Source organism: Zophobas morio, unplaced genomic scaffold, assembly GCF_036711695.1.
Source record: "Zophobas morio isolate AGI-343-1 ecotype UQ-CSIRO unplaced genomic scaffold, CSIRO_AGI_Zmor_V1 ptg000002l, whole genome shotgun sequence".
Classification (NCBI taxonomy): Eukaryota; Metazoa; Arthropoda; class Insecta; order Coleoptera; family Tenebrionidae; genus Zophobas; species Zophobas morio.
The window spans coordinates 23,949,955-23,967,673 of record NW_026972107.1 but is presented as its reverse complement, the minus strand read 5'-3'; the positions used below and the strand labels follow the sequence as shown (position 1 = coordinate 23,967,673).

The window sequence follows — 17,719 nt, the reverse complement described above, 5'->3', positions numbered from 1 at the left end:
CACTGTGCAGATAATGGTCTGAATCAAAGGAATAAAATGCACGTCCCATATGACCCACAATGTTGTTCACTGGTTCAACGAAATTTTACAGTTCAAACATGTACTCGGTTTGAAAATACTCTTTCAACGTGGCCGCTAGGGACTTTAAAACAAACAACAGTGACGCGCCACCTACCCTCTATCAAACAAGTGAACTTCATTACCAACCCTCTCACCAGATACTACTCAGAAATTCCCTAGGAGAGCTACCAACTACCAGAAAAGACTAAACTTGCACATGATTGCCTATGTTTAAGGATTTTCTTGATTTGAATTCTTTTTAATCCATTTGAATTTTTTTTAATTCAGATTATTCAAATACGATTTCACGCCGCGGTTTTTTTATTCAGCGCGAAATTTTATTTCAAATTCGGTCATCACAATGACCTAAATTAATTAGCTTTCTACACAGTTTTATAAGCAACCGTTAGCCCCCCTCACCCACCTTCTCTTTGTTTGGTGTTCGGGAACTTATTTTAAACCCAAAAATCCCCATATCGGTTTGGGCCACACCCATAGGGCTAACCATATGGGGAGAGTCAGTAGCCTAAGGTATTCAGCCGTAATAACATCTCACGCTACCGGTGCGAGTGTTTACACCACTTTTTTCATTGTTTTGTGCGGTATTCTCGACGATAACCACTACTTATCACTTCGCCAGGGGATCCCCGACACAACGAATTCAACGCATTTAAATCATCGAGCCCAGGTAAGTCCACAAACGATAGCGGGGGTTTCGTTACCTGTCGGCTCCGTAATTTCGCGTACAACACATACACTCTTCATTCTAGTTACTACTCTTAATATTGTTTGGTTTTACCTTAGCAAGTACTAACCCCAGCCACCATCCCTTTATTTTCTTGGAGGGTCTACCATTTGCCGATATCAGTCTTATCTTAAGAAAACTAGCCTCACCTACCCGCCCTTCATTTTCTTAAAGGGTGCGTCATTTACCAGAATCAGTCTTTATCTTAATAATAATAATGTCGGCAATTAAAACCTTATAATAAAACGACGAATAAGGTTCTATGGTGACCGAATTTGAATTAAAATTTCGCGCTGAAACAAATTAACAGCAGCTGCGCGAAATCGCATTTGAATAATTTGAATTTGAAAAAAAAGACAAAAAAAAATCGTTAAGGCAACTATGTGCACGTTAGCGGGTTGGTAGAAGTGGGCGGCTTGGTAGATGAGTCATTCTGTTCGGTGGCGGTCCATCACTCTTAATGTGTTGGTTGTAAGTGTAACTACGTGGTGAGTTAGCTAGGTTAAGTTTATAATTTCGGAGACTTTCACGGTCGGAATCAATACATGATCGTTTTTCGGGTTGGAACCGTGTAAATTGAGTTTTTGGCCACACTTTCGTAAGTGGCATCTTCAGGAGCAGGGTTAAGAATAAGGCAAAAGAACACGGTCTGTCAACCATATCAGATACGAAACTCTTTTAAGTTTAGTTGGTTTGGTAGTTAATAAAAGGGAGGAAGCCTTTGTTTAACGACAATTAATCATAACGACGACGGCGCCACAGTTTCCCCAACACGCGTAGCTAATTCTTGCGGCTTTTCAAGCGGAAATAGGCGAATTTTCGACCGACGCTAACACGTGTGTAAATTTGTTTTATTGTTTGTAAATTTACAGTTCATGTTAGGAGTTTAATCGTTAACTGATTCTAACACAGTTTAACAATCAGGAATTTGTTTAGATAAACACTTGCTAGGAGGTTTCATAAAATTCACTCAGTCAGGACGCGTTCTTTGTTTACCCAATTTTAAATTAGGTTGCTGGATGCTTATACTTAAGTGTTACAGTATAACACTTCTTAATTCTTCACACAAGATTGCTAATAGTTCATTTAAGGCAGTTAAATTAACCTAACGTTGCTCCACTCTGGAAAAGACCGTGGAAAGTGCGCGAGAATTCATAATATCGTGCACTGAGGTATGGGGGGATTATGAATTTTTCCCTTTAGACAGTTATCATCGTTATTATCATCATATCATCATCACATCACTCAGATATTTTGCTCGCAACGTGCAGAGCTATATCACCGAGTCATGTTTTCTCGCAACCCTGCAAATTACGTCACTGAGACCTGTTTTCTCGCAACGTGGATAATTACATCACCGAGGAGCTTTCCTTGCAACACCTGATACATTTTGTGTTGTTTATTTATCATGTGTTTTGTCTGGGGTAAGCTGGGACAGTCTAGACTAAGCTAATGGTTTAAGTAACCAGTCACTTGGATCGACGCATCATTTAACATAATGTAAATTCTTTGTTTGAATCGTTGATAAAGTGTGGCATAATTTAACATAATGTAACTCTTTGTTTCAATCGTTGATAAAGTGTGACATAGTTTAACATCAGGTAAATTCTTTGTTCTGGCAGCGGCCATGTTGAAAGAGTATTTTCAAACCGAACACATGTTTGAATTAAAAATCTTATTATACAAATTAACAACATTGTGGGACGTGCATTTTATTCCTTTGATTTAGACCATTAGTTGCAAAACGCCATAGGATGAATCACATTTCTGGGAAATATAATTTTGACGCATTTTTTTGAACGACGCATTCGTCCCGCGCCATTTTGAGCTTTCAGATTGCCTGCTATGTTTTTTTTTTGTGTTTGTTTGTTGGAATGTAAAACGATGGCCCACAATGCAGCTGAATAACTTTACTTTAGAAAATTAATCAATAACTCGAATGGACATAAACTATTAAAATCATGTAATTTTGTAAGCTTTGCAATTTTTCACCCCATACAATTTTTCGCTATCTCACAATTTTAGCCTCAGTAATTTTCTTTGCTGTATAATTTAAATTGAATGTAAATTTTCATGCTCTGCAGTTTCTAACTTCACGTAATGTTTTTGTCTGCTGTGCAATCTTAATCTCAGATAAGAATTCTTTGCTGTTTCAAATTTCACAAGAGTGTATGTCGAATTCACATATTATTTATTGCTCTTTTTGAACTTTAACACTTGTTCAGTTGTAGTTTAATATCAGAGTTATAGAAATCAAACATTTAAATGGAATTGATATTAAATAACACAGAAACACGTAGCGGAAGCGGAGTCCACGGTTCCTTGTCGAGCTGACCGCCGCGCCATCTGTACTTTTGTACTTTTGCATCTTTTGATGCAAATCTTGAATAGAAGTCAGGGACGGTCGGGATGACGTGACGCGGTCAGCTTATTTATAACCACGAGTTTGCGACCGTAACGGTCTGGGTAGCGCGGCACGTTTCTTCGTGATAGAGGGGTGTTGGGCGACATGCTTGCCGATAGAATAAAATCACCGTAGTGTTTGTCGATGTCAGCCGCGAACGTAGAAAGCTGGACCACTTCTCATAACAAAGCTTTAGTTGTTAATTTTTTTTTATATCAAATTAGCAATTTTAATGTACGCTCCTAATGTGCAAAGCGGAACGGTGTTTATCAAAATTATTTGATTTTTTAAATAGAACATTAATAATTAAACTCTATTTTTTTTATTTAACCTAGGTCCAGTTTTCTATGGCCGCTGTATAATTTTTTATTAAAATTTTGTGCTCTTGTTGACTGTCATAATTTAAATTTGCTGCCCCACGTCCGTAATAACTTGTGTATTTGCATGCAGTTACTTTACTTCAGATTTTTCTTTGTCTTTATTAAATTTGTGATATTCAAATATTTGCATTCATTCAGAACGTTTAATTTGATTTCATTCAAAGATTTTTTTGTAGCTGAGCATTAAGTGGTGTCTGCAACGGGCACAAATTAGTCGCAGCTTTTTTTTCTGTTTTTTTTTTTGTCAGTGGAGGAATAAATAATTTTGTGTCCTCCATATATTTGGTGTTTTATTGAACGGTACTTTCCCAACCTTGGGGTCCACCACTGGCATCTGAATGCATCCCGCCACAAAATAGTTATTTACATTATGAGTGCAGTAGGTAGCATTTGACAGGCGCGGTTTTAATTTTGAAGCACGACGCGCAGCGGAGTGCTTTAATAAAACCGAGCCCTGTAAAATGACCTAACGCACATATAAATATGTATTAAATTTTTTGTCCGACCTATTTTGTACTTATACTAATCTTTCAAATTCAAACCCTGCGAAATTATAACTCGGTATTGCGTACGCTGCTTTAATAGTAATTTGTTGACATTCGCTTTTCTAACTAAAATTTTTCTTTTCACGTATCCTTTATTATTTTTAGAACAATTTATTTTTTAAAAGCCTCTTAAACATAAAAAATTTCCAGTTATTTTACTGCACCGCGATGTGGTAAAACAATGAATGACTATAAAATCGTAGTTATCGGGTGCATCAGACGCTCATGAATGAGCTCTGTACACAAACGTAGGTTCCTTTTGTCAGACAATCACAGCCAAGGTCAAATTTTTGAATTTTTTATTTTTCGCGGGCTTTCAATTTTTTTTTCACATGTCAATTTAAGGCGGGAAGTTTGGGTTATCACTAGACAGCGGATTTCTGTCGGGCTACGTCACGATATAGGTGGGGACGCGCTGCAACGCCGGGACTCAGTAGCGGGTGATAGGTAATCACAGAATTTAATTGTCACTTGATTCCATAAATACAATTAACGATTTATTAATCAAACGGCTAAGTAAATGAGAACTGGAATTAACAGCAGAGTGCAACGAAGCAGCGTTATTCTAATCTCAAATAAACGAAGTGCAGCCGGTAACAGCAATGAATTCCCATCCCGTACGAGCCGTACCGAGTTTGGCCTTGTCTAGCCCGACAGAAATCCGCTCTCTAGTTATCCCAGTTCCTAATTACATATATTAATATCGTAAATTATACTTAAACGTAGTGTTGTAAGTCTACCTACGAGGTAAGCGCCAAATATTCTCGGCCTAACAAAGAAAGAGACCTGATGGAAAAAAATTAAATATTTATATTTCAACATAGTCTCTGTTAACTTCAATACATTCAAAACTACGTTCAACTAACTGCTCTATCCGTTTAAAAAAATTATTTGAATCTTTATCACTAAAATGATGTAGTACTGCCGTTTGCACTTCTTTATCCGTCCCAAACGTTTTCCCTGCAAGTCGTTTTTTAACTTAGAGAACAGTTAATAATCGTTCGAAGCTAAGTCAGTACTGTAGGGTGGGTGCTCAAGTTACTCGAAGTCACAGGCCCCTATAGCAGCTTGAGAAAGACATGCGGTATGAACGGGCGCATTGTCATGAAGCAATCGAACGCCTCTTGCTAATTTTCTCGGCCTTTTTTCCCAAATACGTTCTCCTAATTTATGCAATAAGTCACCATAATATGTAGCGTTGACAGTGGTATTTCATCCTTTAAAATTAATCAACAACATGCCTTTACAGTCCCAAAAAATTGTGGCCATGATTTTTTTGGAAGATTGATTCGTCTTCAAGGGTTTCTCACCCCATGCGAAATAACTGTAATCATTTTTTTTAGTAAAATGTGAAGGGCAAGCTTCAGCAAACACAAAAACCATCCTGCCCTTAATACCTTTTAGAGCAATTCCATCTTTTGCTAAGAATTTTATTGCCGTTCGATTTTCAATTTTAAACAGGCATGATGAGTCCATAATTTTTCAAAGATTAGTCCTTAAATGTGTCAAAACTAATGGGCAGTAGGGCTTGAAATTTTACACACATACTGCGGGGACCCTCTAGTCTTCTATGAGTTGTACAAATTTCCCGATGAGCAATCGCAAATATATCAGGCCGAGAATATTTGGCGCTTACCTCGTAGATTTTACTGGCAAGTAACTGGTTGATAATGTTAAAAAAATTTCATTTTCTTACTGACGATTTTTTAATACACATTTGTAGCCAAATAAAAAGAATGTGACATCGAACTTGCACTGTTTAGTTACAAATAGTAACTGGTTTCTAAACTGGTAAAAAATCAAGTAATTTTCGTTAAGTTAATTCGTTAGTGTGTTGTGGGTTGTGTGGTGGTGTGTTCGGCTTCGGCGTTTGACTTAACCAACATAACCTAAAATACCTTCATAATTTGACAGGTGTAACATGTGCAACGAATCAAAGTAAATATTTTCCTTTGAACCTGCAGAAATGTCTCAACCAAAAACCAAGAAAAATTCACCATGGCTACAGTGTGAAACTTGTTTCATAAATATAATCAACAAAGATATTGACAAACACTCATCAGACTGTCCTCCAAGTCTTACCCACAATTACGGCTTTATTAAAGATAGAGTTTTATTTGGAAATTTGGATATAAAAACTAACGAAGAAATTAAAGGTGTTGTTGAAAAAGATAGTTTGGTATTTTTGAGTCAAGGAGCCATTCAATTATGTGAACTCGCCATCGGTGACTGGGTTTTAATTAAATTAAGTAATGACTTGCCACCACTGGCAAAAGTTGTGTGGCCTACGACTGAAAAAACATTAACAAGTGTCTTATTGACCAAGCAAGGTATAAAAGTGTTTTGATTCTGCAAACTGTGTATTATATTGTTAAATTACAGCATTACAATTAGCTCAAGCTGAGGTAGATTTCTGTGTACAGGTATCAGTTGTACCTCAATACTTACCAGAAGCTTACAGGGTCAGTATAATTGCACTAAATTTGCCAAAATCGTTTGAAATTCCATCAGAGTTATCCAACAGAATTCAAAAGAGTTATATGGATAAATTGTTATGTGTAGGAAACAGAATTAGTGTAATGTTTTTTGGGAAACAAATAAAATTTGAAGTTAAATTAATTGAAAGTGCACCTAATCAACATTTAGAAGAAAAATTCAACAAATTAAACACTGATGAATACACTTTTTATAAAGTTTTGAACAAAACTATTTGGGAATTTTACAGGTAAATAAATTAAACTGAGTTAGACAACCCAAAATACACTTCTTGCAGTGATAGCACTGAATTTGAACAAGTGGATACCAAAGGTGGATGTATTTCAACAATTGGTGGTTTAGATGACGAAATAAAAGAAGTTAGGGAGGCCATCAACGGATGTCTGTGTACTTCAAATAAAACATATGGCTTGAAACATTCTCAATCAATACTTTTGTTTGGAAATTGTGGAACTGGTAAAACTCTACTTGCTAGAGCATTAGCAAAGGAATCAAAAGCCCATACTCTTGAAATTTGTGCTTCTGATTTATACAGCAAACATTCAGGAAATGCTGAAGAGACAATCAAAACTTTATTTGAAGAAGCTCTTGAACATGCACCTAGTATTATTATCTTAGATGAAGTGGATATCCTCTGTCCAGTTAGATCTCAGAGGCTTACAGATTCAGAAAAGCGTGTAATTTCGACTTTATTAACCATGTTAGATAATTTAAATCAAAATTCAAAGCACGTTTTTGTTTTGGGAACCACAAATAAGCTTGAATCAATTGACCCAGTTTTTAGACGATACGGACGCTTTGATAGAGAAATAGAAATCAGCACTCCTAATCCAAAAAATCGAAGAAAGATCTTAATCAAATTGCTTAACAATGTTGAGCACATCTTAACTGAGTTAGATCTTGATGAAATAGCTTTGAGTACTCATGGTTTTGTGGGTGCCGATTTGGTTTCTTTATGTTCGAGAGCTGGTCTTAACGCGTCGCGGCGTCAAGGCGAGAAAATTTCTGTAGATGATTTTAAGAGTGCTTTAAAGTACGTGCGACCAAGCGCTATGAGAGAAGTTCAAGTAGAAGTGGCAAATGTGCATTGGTCGGACATAGGAGGTCAAGAAAAACTGAAATTAATTTTAAAGCAAGCTGTAGAGTGGCCTTTGAGACACCCGGAAAGCTTTATTCGATTAGGAGTGACGCCTCCGAAAGGGGTTCTGATGTTTGGACCTCCTGGTTGTTCTAAAACTATGATAGCCAAAGCACTAGCTACAGAAAGTGGCCTTAATTTTCTATCAATTAAGGGTAATTTTTCATGTTGTTTTTTTCTTTTTAGTTTATTTGGTTTTAGGTCCTGAATTGTTTAGCAAATGGGTAGGGGAATCAGAGAAGGCCGTTCGTGACGTTTTTAGGAAAGCGAGACAAGTGGCTCCATCAATAATATTTTTTGATGAAATTGATGCACTAGGAGGAGAAAGAAGCTCAGGTTCTAGTACAAGTGTTCAAGAAAGGGTTTTGGCACAATTGTTAACTGAACTGGATGGAGTTTCTCCTTTAGGAGATGTGACTGTTTTAGCAGCCACCAATAGACCCGATCGAATTGATAAAGCACTGTTAAGACCTGGACGATTGGATAGAATAGTATATGTGCCACTACCTGATGACAACACACGGAAGGAAATTTTCAAGTTGAAGCTGACAAAAATGCCTGTATGTAACTTTTTAAAAAGTGTCCAAAACTGAATTCTATGTATTTTTTATTTAATTTAAGGTGCAAAATATTGACATTGGTGATTTAGTTGAATTAACTCAAGGGTACTCTGGAGCTGAAGTGAATGCCGTTTGTCATGAAGCAGCTATGATGGCTTTAGAGGAGAGCATAGACGCCGAAACTATAGAAATTCGCCATTTTGAGAAAGCATTAAAATTAATAGTACCTAGAACACCTGATGGTCTGATTAAATTGTATGAAGATTATTTGAAGAGAAATATATAACTAAAATATTTTAAGTAGTTTTATTTCACTTGAGAAGCTTAATAATAAACCTATTGAATTTAATGACGTCAAAAGGATGTCCAAATCTACTTCAACGTATTCACCAATCACAGAAGAGAGGAGGTGAAACAAAACATCTTTTATCTATGATGATGAGTTACGGTGCTTCAGAAAATTGTGAGGTTAGGTTTATTTATAGTGTTAAATCTTGTCTGATACACTACACAGTAAACCAGTAATTAAATTAAACGATTTGGTTCAAGTGTTTAAATGCATCATATATCGTGTACTTTATTTTTATTAGTGTTCTTGGGTAAGCGAATGTCTGTATTGTTGGTTGCAGCCCTGTTGTCTACTTTATAATAATACGAAGTAATAAAATAATTTCATGCTTTTATTAACTTATTTAATAATAATTAATAAATTTACAACAAAAAATTTATTTTATTTTATTTTATTTATTTATAACTTCTTATCGTCTGACATCCTATTTTTGTTTAATAGAATCGAACAACGAATATTAATTATATTCCATTGTTTTTTATCTAATCGAATACATATTCACAAAACTATAGATATTAAATCTTAATATACATCCTTATGTGTCATTATTATGAGCGATAAGAGATTCGTTAAAAATGTACCTAGTATAATTAGAAGTATGATGAATATTTATCAAAATCTCCTCTGCAAATAAACATGATGTTGCGATTTTTGTTTTTGTTTGTTGAAGCATAAAGCATACATATCAACTAATGGCTAAAATAGGACTCACAGTCTCACACAATAGTTAATCGAACAGTTGATCAAGTAAATATTGTGCGTGCTGCGCAGTAGGTAAAGTTTGTCTAGAATTATAAGAATTTTATGGACTCCCAAAGTTAAGTCGTTTTACAGCCCTGTTGTCAATTTTATTGTACAGCTGAAGAGCGGGGCGAACTCAGGTACAGAAAACATCGGCTTTCCCCTGACAGGCTCTTTACCTGTACAAAAAGAATTGACGCCTGGGCTGTAAAACGAATTAACGTTGGGAGTCCATAAAATTCTTATAATTCTGGACAAACTTTATTACATTTTATATTCTATCTGACTAGTTTCCACTTCGAGCGATGCTGAATTTCAGTTATTTTATGTTTTAAAACCGAAATACATATTACTTACACATTTTTGTGGCGATTTTTTGTTTGTTTTTAGTATTTTAATGACTATCAAAATTCTAGTATTTTGTTAAGGTTCTTCGGAAAAGCTAGTATGATTACTTATTATCAGGTTTATATTACCTTCTGTATTATGTACTACCTGTTTTTGGTAATACCTAATTTTGTACTCCAACAAGACAATTGTCTTATACATACAACATATATAGTTCAAGATTTGCTTAGGGAAAATGGAGTACCAGTGTTAGATTGGCCGACTAAGAGTCCGAATCTAAACCCGATAGGAAATATTTGGGCTATTATGGCCAGAGGCATTAAGAACAAAATTTTGCCAGAAATTAGTGCGAAATATCGTCGATACATGACATCAAATACCATTTGGAGATGTTCAAAGAACAGTTTTATCAATACTCTGATTTAAGAAGATCGTCGATGCATTCTAGTAGCCACTTTTGCAGTCAATTTTGTATTCTCTGACACTGACTTGTATGACACTAGATGACGTTTGAGAAACTTCACTCTGAAGGCAAATTTACAATGCCAAAATTTAGGACTCATCAATTTGTACTAGTAATATTATTTGGCAACTTCGATAGTACGTGTAGGTAAGCGAAGAAAAATGTTGTTGCCCCAGTGGGAATCGAACCATAGGTTTCCCGCTTGCCGGGCGGGTGCCCTGACCACTAGACTCCAGAGCGGCTTATCTTTCTTCGCTTACTACTACTTATTATTGTGTCGCCACATACCTACATCACATACCGAGACGTAAAGTATCGCATTAGACATTACTGACCAATTGTGAATAAACACATTTTTAATTTACATATAATTTAATTATTTAAAATAATTTAATTTCTAACCTCCTAGTTGTAAGGTTTACTGTAAACGTTAATATGGAATAATTCATTACAAAGTTCAGAAAGACAGTATGAAAAAATATTCGAACACGTCACGTTATTTGTTAAGCGATGTACATTTTAAGAATAAAACACACAGATATACTTTTAGTTGACACTGTAGAAGGTACAGTTTTTAAATAAATCAGTCTTACGTTTTTATTTAGTTTACTTGAAAACAAACGAAAAACAGGTTACATAGTTTTATAAGCTCTTAATTTCAAAATCTAGCAATTACACTAACAAAATGTACAAAGATTTTTCACCTGGGTTGTGCATTTCCTTATAAAGTACAGTTGGTTTTTTACAGGAAAATACAAATATGTAATACAAAGTCCAAAATACGAAAAAAAAAAAAAGAATATTATACACACATTTGGAAATTTGTACACATTCTAGTTCTTAACTGGTTTTAAAGCGATATAAACAACTGATATTAGAGTTCCGAAAAGATGTACTTAAAAAAAAAAATAAAAAATATGCTGCTATACAGGGTGATAAAAAAGGTTGCACTAACTCAACGACACATTATTAAGTTTACAAGATTACGTTCGAGAAAAATATTTAAAACATTTTTATTTTTGTTATACGTCGCTTACAAAAAACAAAATATCGTTTTAGTTAGATGGATTAAAAAGGTGAAAAATTAGCCACTGTTGTCAAAGTTTCAAAATTTTGACAAATCAAGTTGTGGGTTCTTTCTTCGAATTTACCAACTTCTGTTTATCACTTTATGTACCTATATCGTTATAATAGGTAGCTCATTAATTATTAGAAATAGAAAAAAAAGTCTAGACCAAAGTTGTACAGTGCTTTGAGTACCATATACTAAAATTATTTTCAACTATATATAGAGAGATAAGTTATTCCAATTTTCTTGAAATTTTTTTTAGCATTTGACGGGTTCACATTAAAACCGCAATAAGGTTATTTTAAAAACTTGGGTTACTATATTTTATACAAAGATAAAAAAAAAGATAAGGTATTTATTGTGGTATAATTAAAATTGGAGTTTAATATACAGAGTGTTTATAAAATCTTAAATCAATCTAATTTTCAAATATCGATATTTCAGTCTTTTCAAATAGAACATCCAGTGTTTTATTACTGCATCTTTTTGTGTTTTTTATTGTCTTTCATTTTTATTAAGTATTTTTTTCTATATTTAAAGTTGCTAGTTTTTGAGATTTTTTACTTTTTTAAGGGGCACATGTACATATTGTATAAAAAAGAACAAAAAATAGAGTAAGATGCAGTAATAAAATACCGATTGTCTTATAGAAAAAACTGAAATATCGATATTTGAAAACTAATTTTTAGTTGTCACTCTGTACCTACATTAAAATTTTATTTAATTGGTACCATAACAAAAAGACTACCTCTGTATATCTCTGTACGAAATATTAATTAAAAAGAAATAAATAACGTTACTGCGATTTTTTGTGAACCCTTGCTTTGCAAAAAAAATAAAAAAAAAAAATGGAATAACATGACAATGCCTCAACGGAATTTCAAAAATAAGCTATGGTAACAAAATCTAAGAAGAAGCTAATAAGAATATGTAAAAATATATAGCATATTCTATTAAAAAAAAAAAAAACTGAGTTGCGTGCTTTGCCCTGAAAACAAAGCACTCTGTATATGTAGTCGAAAATAATTTTAATGTACGCTACTCAAAGAGCCGTACAACTTAATTTGTAGGTTTTTTCTACCGCTAATAAATAATGAGATATCGAGGACCGCGCGCTTATTGATCCACGCTGTTTAATAGTATCAACTTACTATAAACTGAAAACTTGTTTTTCTTTGCAAGTTTACACTCGGGATCAGAAAAATCTTGGATGTCATTTTTCTGTTACTTTGAAAATTTTGCTGTAGTTGTTTAAAAAAAAATTACCCTCTGTATGTTGGAACTAATTTTAAACGACGCAAATATTCGTTCAGCTAAACAACAGTTACTTCAGCTTATTTAAATTTCTCAGTTGAAGCATGAAGCCAAACCATTTTTTTTTCAACGAATATGCATTTAATATAATCATATTATATCTACTTGTCTGACTTTTAAATTTACTGTTTTTGTATATTATATAAATTAGCTCAAGTGACAGTTCTTTTTTATGTACTTACATTCATGGTTGTACTGTCAAGGAAGAATAATTTTTTTAAGAGAAAATTATTATTACACCTATTAGTTTATAGAGAAATCAATCATGCAGTTTTTCGTTAATGCAATGTTTGTGGTACCTAAAGTTGTTCTTTTCGATTCTTTTGTTTCTGTCACTCGTGTCATAGTTCTATTTTAACACTTCAGTAAGTGAAGCGCGTTAAAATTCAATATTTTCACAAATGAAGTGTAGTCTTTTGTTGGGAATCAGTTTTTGTTAATGACTTACTTTTTTTGGTTTATATTTTACTATTTTTTTCTTATTGTTATAAACCAAACAAGGAAAATTTCAGGTATCAACAATTAAAATTACTTTTTCTAAATAGGTACACACTTTTTGACCGGAGAAGTTTTATTTAGCAGTTCTTTTGACATCTTTTGCACAAACTTTCGTCTATAATCGTTAAAAATGTTTGCAGTTTTGCTAAATTCAAAATAAAAAAATGTAAGATAAAATTTGCCTGCAGATTGACCAATAGTTAGATTTGATGACTACTTTCTTGCTCAATAGGATACCATGTGGCAGCTTTTCTTTGAAGTGATAATTAATAATTTAAGATTAGTTGCCAGAAATTCGCGAGGTATGCACTTATTTTGTTCATCATATTTTTCAAAATCTACACACATACTAGGTTGCATAGTATGAATACTGTACAATATAGTAAAATTTTAATGTTTCAGTTTCAGAAAAAAGTACTGCTTTGAACTCAAACCTGTCTCTTTTTTGATGTTTGAACTACTATAATTAATGAAGGGCCTATTTCTAGGATCTCTACTAGCTTCCCAAGTCGATGCTATGGATATAAACGACTTTTTTCCGGACATCCACGGAAACTTAACAAAAATCACATGGGCACACGCAGTCAATAGCCAAACATACCTGAAAAATGCTTTAAACAGTAAGATCCAACACCCAAGGTTCATTCATAATACTGTCCATCTTCAGGTTCTGTAATGATGCTGGAAGCAGATGTCATTTATGGTAAAATTAATGGAAGCGGTGAATCTATCCCTATCATGGGCCATCCACCTGCGATCCAGTCCGATCTCTCACTCGAGGACTTTCTAACAACAACCTACAATTTTAATAAGGACGAAAACAATCGTGATGTCCGCAAAGGCGTCAAACTGGATTTCAAATCCACCGAAGTTTTTACCAAATCCATCGATCTAATCAAGCAACTTTATAATTCAGTGAGTGTCCGTAGCACCTAATTAATCATTTTGATTAACAAGGGTCTTTCAGATTGATTATCCCATTTGGATAAATGCTGACATTATCAACGGTCCTCTCAACGCTACGACGGTTCCCGTCGATGCCAACACATTTTTAGCTGACGCTAAGGTTTTTAACAATTCCGTTTTGTCTCTTGGCTGGACGACCACAAAGCCATCTGACAACAATCGCTACACTGATGAACAAATAAACAAAATGGTGGACGCGATTAAGGGCAACGACGTTAAACAAGATATAACGTTTGCTGTGAGAGCGGGAATCGCCGCTCAAAGTCTTGATCAAATGAAGCTTTTAAAGGATGAAGTAAATAATTGCACTTTGACCATTTGGTCGAGCGAAGGAGATAATGTGGACGTTCCAAAACTGAGGGATTTAATATTTGAATACGGGATCAAGAGGGTTTATGTTGATGTTCCCAAGGATTTGTACGATCGCTTGGATTTGGGAAATTCGGCGGCGTAAATTGGGGCGTCTCTGGTCACTCCATTAGTCCTTCTTACTGGGTATTTTAATTGTTGCTTTTGATAGTGGAAATTTGATTAAATAAGCATTTTTGTTAGCATTATTTTTTAATCTACTCATCTAATTTCGCATTTACCAACTGGATTTAACCAATAATTTTTTATACATGAAAATAATACAAACAACTCTTGAAAATCTGAGGTTCTTTTCCTTAAGCCAAATTTTTCCTGTCTTTCATAGTTGGTTTATAATATTATTTTGAAATTAAAGAAGCGAATTCAAAATTTGTATAAATTCTTTAGTATTTAAAACGAAAAAGTGGTATGTATCAAAAAAATTGAAACATTAATTTGAGCAAATAATTCGACTTGTCTATGTTCAAAACATGAAAATCACGTACTGAGTATGGCAGTTACAATAAATCATATGTGAGATCATACGTGAGTGATTTCTACCAGAAATTTATTCTGCTTGAATCTCAAGTCCTGCATGCATATCAACGCATGGTCTTCAAAAAATTCGTTTTAAAAACTGTTTGTTCCAGAATTTTCCGCTACATATACCAACATTTGAGATACCTTGTACGAACAGAACCGTCGACAAAACGCCACATTGGATAGCAAAATTTGGAGCTATTATAATGTTACAATTGCATTTAAATTGTTTTAAATTCTGAAAAAGAGATGATTTGATTTTCCGTTCAGGTTACTAACATTTCAAATTGACCCCGTGTACAGAAACTCGAAAAAAAAACTAGAGCATATGCTAAAAAAGTATTGCATTAGCGTATGTACATCCGGCGAGTGGTAGTCACTTTCATGTTTTTTCGCCATTTCCTGAAGCCTTGAGTATGAAAAAATAAATCTCCCGTTTCCGTCTGTCCGTCGTGTGTCATCTGTGTCGATATTGATTAGATTGACAATGTCGAAAGTTACTGGACCCATTATTATTAACAATTTTTATAGGGATTTTAGGAATATCGTGTAAATGGTAAAACACTAGCTAAAATGTGTCTAATCATCTCTACCAACAATATAATGACGTCACCTCAAAATTTTTCATAGTAAATGTAATTATACACTTGTAGTTTGTGAATCGCATTTTGATTTTTTACCTTAGACATCCAGATTTTTGGAAACTAAATCAAAATTGTATAACAATATTTTATCTTGGAAATGTTTTAAGGTTGTGGTAAGCATGGTTAATCATTGATCAAAATCTACAATTATCACAAAATTTTGTGATGAAAAAATTCACCTGAAACATACCCATTGTGCACAACATGCTTCTTTACCTGCAGTTTCATTATTAAAATATCTAATCAGATAGTGTTTGAATTGTTTTTCTTTTATTTTAGACATTAATCAAGTTACATAAAAAAATTCTTCATTGCTGTTGAACTTATACATAAATACTTCCATTGTATTCAGCATGTCATTAAATTTGGGTTTAATCGCACTTAAATGAATTCTAAGACACTCGATGCACAATATTTTCACCCGTATTTGTTTAGTTGCAATAATTTCTTCACAAATTAGAACAGTAGATAATAATTAATTTTTATTTCCAATTTCCAGTACCAGTCATCATATTTTGGATTTGTAAATTCAGCAGAACCTCCGAGTCAAAAGTTCTGTCATTTATTCCAACCAAAATCTCTTGTTCAGCTATTGCCAGATGCTAGTACGTGATATTTGACATTCTTTGGTAATTGGTGATTCAGCCGACACGATGCTTAATTCAATGTGCCTATTGACGTCGAACCAGTTAATCCCGGAATCGATGGGGTGAATGTAGTCTTAATAACACGTTCCACCCACCCCAATATCGGTTTTGTATGGATTTACCCATAAATACGTGTAATTTGTAAAGTTGAATAATGTGGGACCATCTGGCAACTAATCCAGCAATTCTATGATGCATGACAGGCTCGTAATAAATGTAAACAACTAAACACGGTGAACACGTTATGGTGGAAAGCTCGGCTTCTCCGCTGATGTTTTGTAAACGCAAAGGGAATTCAAATTTCGTATCGCGTAATTTTTATATTGAAAAACTTTTTATTAAAAGCTAGCACCGCTTTTGTGTGGTTTGTGAATATTACGTAATGGGCAAACTTTTATTTTTTTGAGAAAGAAAAATAATTATATTATGAAAAGTGGGTTTTAATTTAAAAGATAACGAACAAACAAAGAAAAGCGTATTCGCATTCATCTCATAATAAGTCTGCTTTATAATAAATCATCTTAAAAGGAAGGCTTTTTAATTTTTAATCAAGTGTCTTGCAGAAAGTGTGCTGTACATTAGGGAATTGATGTTTTTGAAAAGCAGAGTTTTTATTATCGAGAAATGTTTTCTTTTATCTGTTTGTAATCTTATTTTTTTTGTTCGTTTAATAATAATGTCGTTACTGTTCATTCAGGATTCCTTAAATTGTAAAAAGAATTTTTATCATGTTTTTACAATCTATAAATGTCTAAATAGTCATTTGATGCTTTATAAAATATGTTCATGCTTATACAGGGTGATTATCAAAGACCATATCTTAATTTGATTTTTGAAAATCTCGCACTGAATTTTTAAAAATTGGTGGCTCCTTTGTATCACAAAACAATCCATTACAATCTAAAAATAACATAAATAACAATATCGAAGAATGCAGTGCTGGGGTGGCACAACATGTAGGTAGAATTGTGAAAAGATAAGTAGGACCGGAAGTTCAGTTGGAAAGCGAGAGGACCGTAGTTCACTCGGTGCTGAACATTTTTCCTCCCTTCCATGTATAGTTCTGTTAACATAAATCTCGTATAATGCAAATTTGACTTTATGTCACATTTTTAAAAATGTTTGCTGTGAAAATAACTGACAACTGAAAAGGAAGCTTTATTCTATTATCACAACATTTGAACATAAATTATTTAATATTTATGTAGTTGTACCACCGTTTGAGTCATTTACGGTACCTAGATCGTTTTTTTCCAGGAATTGCAAAATATGTACAAATGGTGATCTGAAGTTATTGACACTTTGTCTGGATAACTAAATGAACATGAATCTGGCGAAGTCTACCAAAAACTAGGGACAAAAAAGTCAATGTTTGGCTGCAATAACTGGTTTATTTGTAGATAACTTAATAGTAGTTGTTGTTGTTGTTGGTTAAATCAGTTCATATTGTTGGTTAAATCAGTT

At 33.8% G+C, this 17,719-nt stretch overlaps 2 protein-coding genes across 3 annotated transcripts; both read left to right on the top strand.

Moving 5' to 3' along the window:
- Positions 1-5,984: 5,984 nt before the first annotated feature.
- On the top strand, positions 5,985-8,624 carry LOC135131100 (ATPase family gene 2 protein homolog A). The gene is made up of 5 exons (XM_064058651.1): positions 5,985-6,464; positions 6,517-6,859; positions 6,908-7,923; positions 7,970-8,328; positions 8,390-8,624. The coding sequence occupies exons 1-5, from the start codon at positions 6,101-6,103 to the stop codon at positions 8,612-8,614; spliced, it is 2,307 nt and encodes a 768-aa protein (XP_063914721.1). The 5' UTR covers positions 5,985-6,100; the 3' UTR covers positions 8,615-8,624.
- Positions 8,625-8,717: 93 nt separating this feature from the next.
- LOC135131091 (protein FAM151B) lies at positions 8,718-14,725 on the top strand. 2 transcript variants are annotated; one of them, XM_064058636.1, is made up of 4 exons: positions 8,718-8,796; positions 13,599-13,730; positions 13,778-14,025; positions 14,078-14,725. In XM_064058636.1, exons 2-4 carry the CDS (start codon positions 13,628-13,630, stop codon positions 14,528-14,530), a joined length of 804 nt encoding a protein of 267 aa, XP_063914706.1. In that variant the 5' UTR covers positions 8,718-8,796; positions 13,599-13,627; the 3' UTR covers positions 14,531-14,725. The 2 variants fall into 2 exon arrangements, with proteins under 2 accessions (XP_063914706.1, XP_063914697.1); XM_064058627.1 differs by having other exon boundaries at positions 8,758-8,927.
- The last annotated feature ends 2,994 nt before the right edge of the window (positions 14,726-17,719 follow it).